At 36.6% G+C, this 11,022-nt stretch overlaps 1 protein-coding gene across 1 annotated transcript in view; it reads left to right on the plus strand.

The window, feature by feature from the left end:
- Nucleotides 1-6,408, plus strand: part of HCRTR2 (hypocretin receptor 2) — a 111,263-nt gene extending 104,855 nt beyond the window's left edge. Inside the window, exons 5-7 of the mRNA XM_034990543.1 lie at nt 827-1,047; nt 4,009-4,130; nt 6,179-6,408. Of these exons, the coding sequence (XP_034846434.1) occupies nt 827-1,047; nt 4,009-4,130; nt 6,179-6,408 (573 nt within the window). The remainder of the gene's footprint in view (nt 1-826; nt 1,048-4,008; nt 4,131-6,178) is intronic.
- Nucleotides 6,409-11,022: the final 4,614 nt, after the last annotated feature.

Here is an 11,022-nt window from a genome sequence, read left to right on the forward strand (position 1 = left end):
TAAGTTCACAGCAAGATTGAATGGAAGATACAGAGGTTTCCCAAATGCCCCCTACCTCCACTCATGAAGTGCCTTCCCATTATCCATATCCCTCACCAAAGTGATACATTTGTTACAACTGATGAACCTACACTGACATAGAATCATCCAAAATCCGTAGTTTACCTAAGGGTTCACTCTTAATGTTGTACGCTCTATGGGTTTGGACAACGTATCCAAATACATCATATAATGTATAATGATAAGTATCCATCATTACAGTACCATACAGAGTATTTTCACTGCCCCAAGAATCCTCTGTGCCCTGCCCACTGGCCCCCCAACACACCCCCCACCACCCCCAGGCAACCACTGCCTTTCTACTCTCTCTCTGATTTTACCTTTTCTAAGATGTCATGTAGTTGTAGACTTTATGGTATGTAGCCTTTTCAGATTGGCTTCTATTACTTAGTAATATGCATTTAAGTTTCCTATCATTTTTCATGGCTTCATATCTCATTTCTCTTTGGCACTGAATAATATTCCATTGTCTGGATATACAACTTCTCTGTTTATAAAGAGGTATCTTTCCCACTTGTAGCTCTCTTTAGACCTTGACAAAAATGGGATGTTTCAACTTGTTTTCCACCCAAACTCCTATTTGATACTCAACTGTATTACTCAAGAACATACTCAACTCAGCAAACATTCTGGGGAAACAGGCTCTTAAGCCTGTACCTCTGGATATAGGCGTCCAAAACACTCTCCTTCCTGTATCTTCTAGTTACTTCTCCAAAGTGGAACTTCCCTGAGTCAGGTGGCAATAAAGAGTCTCTGCTCCTTTTAGATCCCTGGAACATCATCTGTAGTTCAGAGAAAATGGAAGCCCCTGCAGCCTGCTTCACAGCCTCGAGGGCCAGGACCGCAGACCAAGTCCAGGATTAGTGCTGTGGCCGCTGAAATAAAGCAGATCCGAGCCAGACGGAAAACAGCCCGGATGCTAATGGTTGTGCTTTTGGTGTTTGCAATTTGCTATCTACCAATTAGCATCCTCAACGTGCTCAAGAGGTAAAGTTCTTCTATTATTTGAAAATAAAGTGACTCATTTCTTGGTTCTCAGTGAAGAACTTTTTTTTTCTTCTTAAGCCAGAGAAAAATCTAAGCCCTTTGCCTAGATAGTGTCAGGCCAGATAACTCAGTGTGTTGTTTTTCCTACCAGGTAAGTTGGACAGCCTTTTAGAGTGCTCAGACTCTACATGCCTTGTCCATGGAAGTTCTCTGTTGAATGGCAGACATAAAACAGATGTTCCCCTGACCTCTTCAAGCTAATTGCTGAGCCTTAGATGTAGAAAAAGTTCTAATGCAAAAAAAAAAAAAAAAAAGAAAGAAAGAAAAGAAACAAAAAGAAACAACAACAACAAAACCCAAAATAAAAACAAAACAAAACCAAAACCAAACAAACAAAAAAACCCTCATTTACAGCTTGGAGTTCTTTTTTGATCAGAACAAATTGGGTTTTACAAACTTTGTTCTCATACATAGGGAATTATGACAGAATTCTATCTAAAGGATAAAAAGAGATAGGGATGTTTTGTTAGCATTCTAATTATCCTTAAAAGTGCATTTGTGAGCGCACACACACACAAAAACGGAATCAGGGCTCATACTGTGTTTTGAGTGTTTAAACAAAAAAATGCCATTTCCTCAAGTCACTGAATCAAGAGCTCAGGGTGACTGAGAGAAAGCGTGTTATTTTTTAGGCTGCAGATACACTGTTAAGTTAAAAACAATGGACCAACAAGAACAGCCAATGCAGGGGCCTTGGTGCGCATGAACTTCACAGCCAGCCAACTTTATTGGGAATTATCATAACTGTTGCAAACAGACTGGCCCCAAGGTAATAGTAATTTTGTTTGTAATAGGCTTCGAACTTAAACTAGGATTGCTCCTCTCACTTTTCCCTGATTCAGAGTCAGTATCATATTCCTCACAGCTGGAGACTCTGGAGAGCGGCAGCTTTGGCTGGAGTCACACACGCTAAAGGCGGTACAACCGGCTGCAAAGAGTTCTCATTCTTCTTGGCCCTTGGTTTTGATTGCTTAATCACTCTCCCGATGGAAAATGACCTTTTGTTTAGTAATATTATTTAGTACAGACACAGCCTTTAAGGAATGAGATTTTCAGCAGCGTGGGGCCTTGAGAAACATCCGGGCTCACAAGAAACTGAAAGCTACTTTGCCCTTCATAGCTCTTCATAATTTCGGTCTTATTTTTCTTGGTGGAAGAAATCCCATACAGATTTATTCTGATCTTTGGCTAGATGATGTTTTCTACTCTTAAGAACCTTATAAACATGCTATGATACTGAATGATTTTCTCTTTTTTTTTTTAACTTTTTGTACTTTTATGGTACTCCGTCTAAATGCAATGAAAGTCAGATTTACTGCTCTCTGGACTGCTCTTTGGGATTCCCTGCGTCTCGGCACTTGGACCAGTCCTTTAGCTATTTCCAAATATCTACTTGTCCATAATATTTCTCTTCTTTTTCTAACTTAAAGACCTCTAACTTAAAGACCTTTTCAAGGAAAATAAATGGCTAAGAAGAAAGTCTATGTTAAAATATTCTCAATTTTTTGAGCATTCTGCTCTTTTCCACAAAACTTGAGAAAAACACTCCTTTTCTTCAAATGCTTATCTCTTTGTTTGCCCTTATAGGTTATGCTTGTATTTTCTTTCTCTTACCAATACATTTCTAAACTCTTTTCCTTGAAAGAATTTTTTGCCTGACTAGTTAAAACCAGCTTCTTTAAAGCAGTTCTGGTTTGTCTAGGATTTCAAAGGTATATTGTGCTAGAGGGTCAGAACATACCATTAATTCCATTTGTCCATGCTATTTCACTCCGTATCATATTTTTGTAAAACTCCAGTACTCCACAGAGCATCACTTTATTCCAGAAATGCATTTCTATCATGGGCACCACCGTGTGTAATCAAATTACACAATCAATGATGGAGCCTCTGGCAGGAAATGCATTATCATCTTCAATCTATAAAATTTACTAGGTAGTTAGTTACAAGCTACCTGCTATTGGCTAGTGGATTGAATTTGATAGATGGGATATTTCTGAGTATGGAACAAATCTTAAAAATGATGTTTAAGGATAAAATAATGAAATATTTTTCAGAGTTTAACATCATAAATAAAAATACTAAAACTCATGAATTTTAAGAAGTTACCAAAATTTTGCCTACTGAAAACTAGTCTCTCTCTAACTGTAATGAAGTCCCAGAAGGCAAATTTCAACAAGGCTGGGAAGAGTGTAGTTGAAAAAGTGTGATACTTTGATCAATGCACAAAGGTAGGTAGAAGAAGGACTCAAAGACTGCAGTTTAAGAGTGCTTTTTATTTAAAGATTTATTTATTTATTTATTTATTTATTTATTTATTTATTTATTTATTTGACAGAGAGAGACACAGCGAGAGCGGGAACACAAGCAGGGGGAGTGGGAGAGGGAGAAGCAGGCTTCCCCCAGAGCAGGGAGCCCGATGTGGGACTCGATCCCAGGACCCTGGGATCATGACCTGAGCCGAAGGCAGCGCTTAACGACTGAGCCACCCAGGCGCCCCAAGAGTGCTTTTTAAATGACACACAAAATGGAATAGTAACAAACTTGTTCAGCTGTATTTAGAAACAAAATGAAAAAAGGACATAGCTATATACTCGACTTCTGTACTCTTGCTCACCAGAAATAGGATTACATTTGTTGTTTACGGGAGAGAAAGACCATTCTCTGGCTTGATTTGGCCTTTGATGCCCTAATTGTGCCATGGAACTTTTGTTCAGGTACTGACATTTTCCTAAACCCACTATGGTGCCATGAGCAGTGCCTGCTGCAGGGGAGGACAGGGGTTAGTTAGGCAGCTTCCATCAAGGGCTGTGTTCACCCCTGAATTTCATTATTTGAAGGGTACTTTTCAAAATCACATTGGATTTCCCGTGATTGTTTCTTGTTTTGTTTTTCCTACAGAGTATTTGGGATGTTTACACACACAGAAGACAGAGAGACTGTATACGCCTGGTTTACATTTTCACACTGGCTTGTATATGCCAATAGTGCCGCAAACCCAATTATTTATAATTTTCTCAGTGGTGAGTTTTCAACCGTTCCTTCCATGTAAGCCACAGTCCTTACCAAGGGCGAGGGATCAGTGACCCCAAGGTTTTGAACACTCTTGAAATGTGCGAAGAGCTTAATTGCTATACAATGAGATTCCCCCCCCCCCCCCGGATCTAATTCATCTTGAGGTTTTACCCTGATGAGGGGGATCACATGGTACCTAACTCATCAGAGAAAACCATCTAAGTCATTTTCCCGTAAAATTTAAAAGAAATGTTGAGTAGGGGGAAAGTGAAAATTGTGAGAACTGAAGAACTCAGAATCCTGCTTGTCATACACTAAACTTACGACTTACCAACATGTAAAATAATTTTATCTGAAAATGAAACAGACTTGCTGTATTATTTCCTTTGCCAACACTGAGATTGCCTCGTTGAGATTGAATTGGAACCCACTTTTGGGTATTTTTCTGTATTTACACTTCTCTTGTGAGTAACATCTCTTCAGGTTATCTCAAGATTTCTCACTGACCACAAAAAAATGATACTACTTCTAAATAATGCACAAGCTAAATGACACACAAAGACACACATCTGTAACAGATTTAATTTTTCTCGGTTTATGGAACCAATGTAAATGTAAAAATCATTTAACTAGTTATTTTATTTACAAACATTTTGCCTGACTGACCTTTAGAACTGTGTTTTAATTAGCTGCATCTTTACACTGTCTTCTTCTCTAACCGGTTGGCTATTTCTGTTTCATTGCTATTTTCAAATATATGATAATTTTATGTGGAAGAATAAGCAATTCATTTTATTGCATACTTAATAAAGTATGTATATTTTCCAACTTCATCTTTGGCCTTGTAGGTTGTATGGGTTATTTAAAAAAAAAGAAAAAAAGACAAATGACCAGTCAACTTCCATTGTTTTCTTTCTCAATCATGGTATATACCATATATATACCTGCTTTATTTCACCTTTCAGGTGGTGTATATGTGGGGTTTTCTTGCCTTCCCCCACCACATCCAACCCCTGTCTCCAGGTTAAAGATGGCATTAGATCGGAGATCATCGGATACCACTCACTGCTCATGGGCTGTCTTTGGGGGATCAAGGGACCATGTGGAGCTGTGGCTTGGAAAGCAATGAGGAAGCCATTGCCTTGGGGTTAGAGATGACTAAAGCCCTCAGGCTTGCACTAAGCAGATCAAACCTCCTAGAAGGTTATAGGGAGAAGTGTTTGAAGTCAAGGCCACAGGACCAAGTCAAAGTGCTATTGTGGGGTGGACTGAGGCAGGGAAGGTGGTTGATAACCTGTGGAGACTTGGGATGTGCCAGCAATTGTCGGAGGCCCTTGAACATTCGCTTCCCATGTAATCACTCAATCACCCACTTTGGTAATGGAGGCTCAGAGAAGAGAAATGATGATTCCCAATCCTGTTCATTTATCCTTAAAAAGGTGTCTGTTTCATTTTTCATACTTCTCCAATTTCATGTCAGTGACTTAAGGGCAAGTAGTAACTTCTAAAGTGGGTAATTTTTCCTTCCATTTTTTGTTCTGCCTCATGCAGATTATGAAACTTTAGAAATTTTCTATATATTTTAAGATTTTTTTTCTAGATACTCTGTTGAACTGAGCATGCCAGTAGACCAGTTTCTTCAGAGTCCAGTGTAGGGATAATTTCTGTACAGTCATGGCTATATACAATACAGGCTTCATCATTTTTGAAATTATTAAGTATCTCTGGACAGCCTACAAATGATCATTTTCATTACAGCTGTCTATAAAAACCCACAATCATAAATATAGAAGGTTTGACTCTAAAGGAATGAAACAAATTCCAAACATCGCACATGAAAAGCAGTTACATTATTTTATGGAAATACCTTATTGTTTCAAGAGTCTACCAACCTTCCAGTAACACAATTTCCTCTTCCTATTTCCTCCTTTTTGCAAAATGTTGCACCTCATTGTTAGTTTGGCTCAAGGGAGCAACTGGGTTATACCCTATTCATGATTTGTTGAACACTATTTATGTGTAATTCTTTTTCCTTTCATTCTCCCTGGTTTGTCAGGAAAGTTTCGAGAGGAATTTAAAGCTGCATTTTCTTGCTGTTGCCTTGGAGTTCACCATCGCCAGGAGGACCGGCTTACCCGGGGCCGAACGAGCACAGAGAGCCGGAAGTCTCTGACCACCCAGATCAGCAACTTCGACAACATATCAAAACTCTCAGAGCAAGTTGTGCTCACCAGCATAAGCACACTCCCAGCAGCCAATGGAGCAGGGCCACTTCAAAGCTGGTAGAAATTTCATTCATATGACAGGGATATCTGAGTAAAACTATTCTTTTTTAAAAATCTCTGTACACACAAACTTTATTATCCTAATGATCTGAAGCTTAAATTACTTTGTGGTCTTTCTTTCATTCTTCTTTTTTTCTTCTTTCTTTCTTTCTTTTTACTCTATTGCTCTTTGGAAATTAAAAAAAAAGTCAGTTTAAAATAATTTCTCAACTTTTGATTTAAATAAAATTTTAGAAGTTTGACTTTCAACTGAATTTATTTTAGGCTATTTCACTTTTAGCTTCATGTATTGTGATTTGTGTCAATTAAATGTTTGAATATTTTTAATTCTAATTGTTATTTTACTCTCTCACCTTCAGATTGGTTGCAAAAAATTACCAAGAGTTATCCAATGATTTTCTTTTGTCTACTAAAAGAAGTAGCAATCACTAACTCAATTAACAACAGACATGTTAATTAACTTCATAGTTTTAAAAAAAATCACAAAAGACTCATGATGTGACATCTGAGAGAATATTTATATATACAAAATAGCATACTATATTAGATAACTCAAAAGCTATCTTTCAAAACTATTTAAAAATATATACTATTAAACTTTAATTTCCATTCATTTAACACAATTTTCTCAGGTTTGTAACCTTACCATTGCTCACATTTCTCATCTCAACATATGGCCAGTAAGATTGTATTAACATAACAATCTTGGAGTAACTACAAATACATAACAATCTCCATCTCTAAGAAAAGACTTCAACATTTGAGAATAAGGCAGGATTCATTTAACCAATAAAAATGATGTAGTTGGCCTTGCTGGATTAAATTAAGAATGCAATTTACAAAGAAAAGGAGTAGTGGACTACTAAATCACAGCTGGGTCCCATATGGGACAGTTACTACTGCCATGGTGATGTGATGTAAATATTTGCATTTATTTGAATTTCATAAATATTTATCAAATACAAGCACCCACTGTGCTAGGTGCTGGAGAATGAGGTGGGGGCGGATGTACACGTGCCTTCAAAAGAGCTCTAGATGACTGAGGGAGACATGTCAATAGAGTTTACAGGACAGCAAACCACTGTAGGGGACAGATTCAAATGGGGGTGGAGGAGTGAAGCAACCAACATGGGACACAAACAGAAAAAGTTTTGTTTCTGATTCATTACAGTGACACGGCTGATGTCCGCAAATTCCACGTAGGCCTGCAGGTGGTTAGGAGGGAAGTGCTGGCTCCTAACTCATATACAAAGGAGTAGCCACCTGGCATACTTTGTACAAATGTGAGAGCTGCAATCCAAAGCACTGAATATTTCAAACTTGTCTCCCTGCAAAATGCTTCTAACTCAAATATTTACTTGAAAATTGAATTCAAAGTAAGAGATGTTCATGAAAGTTGCTCTTCTTGCATGACAGCAGCAGGTATCCTTATTTTTACTGAAACAAAAGATGTGGAGAATAATATTTAAGAAAAATTTTTATAGATGATAAAATCTATCTCATTCATTTCTTGCTATTTTCCAACCCATCACTTTCTGAAAGAAGACACAAGCAAATTGTCCACAAGTTGTCTTCTTATTTTAGAACGTGGGGCTACCTTGTGCTTTTTTCCTACTCAAAGCAAAAAATGACCCTACCAGAGAAGATTTATTGAAGTGATATTGCTAATTATCAGAAAGATAACATCAAAAGCAAAGTGTTATAACTCTCTCCTCCCTTCCTTTGTACATTTGAGAACTTTCTTGTTTATGCTGCGTGAAAGGAATGTTGTAATATTCAGATTGTGATGGGAGCTAGGATAGTTTAAATAGTTTGAGGATTCTTCAAGTAATATTGATAATATGCCTTAATGCCTAAGTAGTATCTCAGAATAAGAGCTAAATAATAGAGACTGTAATATATCTAGTTCTTTATTATTTAAGAAGGAGAGAGGTTGAGAGAGGGAGAGCAAGAGAGAAGGAAAGAGAGAAAGAGAGAGGCTCAGAGAGGCAGCCATTGTACGATTGCCTGTTAAGGATAGACTCAGAAGTCAAGATGCCTTTGCCGTAAATCAGTGATTCTCAAAATGTGGTTTCTGAACCATCAACATCAGCCTCACCTAAGAAATTATTAGACATGCAAATTTCCACCCAATCTCAGATCTGCTGCAGCAGAAACTTTGGGGGTGGCACCCAGGACTCTGTGTGTTAACAAATCCTACAGGTTATCCTGAAGCATCTAAAAATTTGAGAACCCCTGCTCCAAATATACCACCTGGCACCTGCTAATTAGCCCAGCAAAATTAAGTATTTCACTGCACAGGTATCTACAACAGGGACCATCGTCATCACTCCTGTCAACCTGGTTGGAGGTTGAAAGAAGAGTCTGAGTATCAATGTTGAACGTCACTCAGTGTCATCTCATTCAAAGAGATAGTGGTTTATGAACCAATTGCCTTGCATGACCAGTGCAGTGTGAAAGAAGACTGGTTTTAAAGCACTTGTGTACTTTATGGATACCTGGATGACTTGAGTTTCTAACTAAAACTTTTAAATCTCCAATTTTACTTACACTAACTAAAGGCTAAGTTTTGTGGAAGCAGACAGTTTCTAAGAATGATCCTTGCCTGGAAGGAAAACAAACAAACACTAGTACCTACAAGATACTGTGGCAATGGAATAGCAGACTCTACGCATTGCTTTCAACATGTTGATTCTGGAACCCTTCTAAGAGTTCTGGAGGGAGTATGGTTACCTTACTAGGACGAGTGGTCAAGAAAGAGTTTTTTCCAAAACCTGCCAATCTTATGGAACAAAGGGTCAACCACACGCTTCATTATGTGCTAATAACACAAATGAGAGACTTCTTATGGAAAGAATGTGTTGCAACTGTTTTATGCTCTACATAGAATACGCATCTCTCTGTTTTGCCATATTTCAAAGATTTAATGTAAAATGTCACTAGGGTTGATGAATTTTGTTATCAATAAGGATGAGATCATTTTAGCGAATAGAGAATCCATTTGAACTTCATTATTTCTGAATTTCTCCAAACCCATGGACACTTTGATATTCGAATTCATTCATTCTTGGCAAAAGAGGACTCCTAGTTTCTGAGGAAAATGACTTAAAGGTTCCGAGACTTAGAGTGTTTCTTGGATATCAAATAACTGTTACAAATCATTGATGAGTTAATTGCAAAAGTGTCAGGCATAGTGATACTGAATTTCACTCCCAGTGTGCATTGTTTTATTAAAGATAGAGATAAATATGCTTGTAAAATGTGGTCTGAATATACATAAACCTGAAATATCAGAATGACAAACACCCAAACATGCTTATGGACACAAATCGTGAGGAGGGCTATTATTGTTTTAATATCAGTATAACAATAATACAATCTCTCACACCTGATATAAATTATAGTAGTAATCAACTGCATTTCAAAAAAAGTCTGGTTAGTCATTACAACTTAGAAAGTTTTTCAATTCCAATTAATTTTACAACAGACAATTTTCTACTTTCTACAAATTACAAGTCAAAAAAAGTAAATTCCATTAGGTTATGTACAATTAGTTTTCAAATAGCATGAAGCAAAATAATTGATTTTTTAGAGATAATATGTAAACAAAAAATATTGTCAATTTAAGTCTATTCTACTACTTTATGTACCTCAGAAAATGAAGAGCAAAGGCATGGAAAACAGTGTTATCTCCCCAAATTCAAAGAGGATTGTTTTCTAGAATACTGCTGCAATTAAAGAGGGAGCAAAACACTCCCTCCCATTTGCCACGTATTTCTATTCTCTTTAATTTTCTTTATAAGCTTTGGGGTTAGAATATCTTTTAAGTTTTTTTCTTCCAAAATGTATTTCTATAATTGTTGTATCCCATGTGTGTAACATCATGTCACTTGTTTAACAGTTATACATTTAAAGTTCTTGATGCTTAATTTCCTGTGTGTTCATGAAGAAATTTCTTATCAAATCCAATGGGATTACACACCAACTACTGTGAAGGATGCTCGTTATGTACTTTTTAAGTAAAAACCATATTGAGAATTCTATAATCACATTAACACTGCCCTCTCTATTGTATGAAAAATCCTGTTGTTGTTGATTAGAGATGTTGGATATTCACTCATAACTAGTGTCAAATCTTTGCAGGTAAGAATTAAATTAAGCCCTCTGGTGTGGTACTTAATGATCAAAATATTTTTTCCCAATAAGTTTATATAACCAGGGTTAATCATGATATAAAATGTTTTTAATGTTGTTTTTAAGAGCAGGTACTAAACTAAGGATGGTTAAGATTAACACAGAAATATTTCATAAAAATTATGTTAAACCACTGATATATATCATTAAATTTTGGAACTTTTATCAGAGTCAAGAGATTGTATCTTATTTGGATTTAGAGAAAATGATGACCTTGTGATTTCAATTTGTTATTAGACAAATAGGTGGTATTTCCATAATTAAGCAATTTTTTTCTTGGTCATTATATATAAAACTTTTAGGGTTCTTTTTAATTAGTGATAAATTTTAAAATGTATATTTTCTGCTTTTCATTTCCTAAATGATTCTGATAAATGACAGAATCAACTGTCAAGGATTTTTATTTAAAAGTCCATTTTTA

The sequence above is a fragment of the Mirounga leonina genome, unplaced genomic scaffold (assembly GCF_011800145.1).
Source record: "Mirounga leonina isolate KUSES-001 unplaced genomic scaffold, KU_Mleo_1.0 Mir_53, whole genome shotgun sequence".
Lineage (NCBI taxonomy): Eukaryota > Metazoa > Chordata > Mammalia > Carnivora > Phocidae > Mirounga > Mirounga leonina.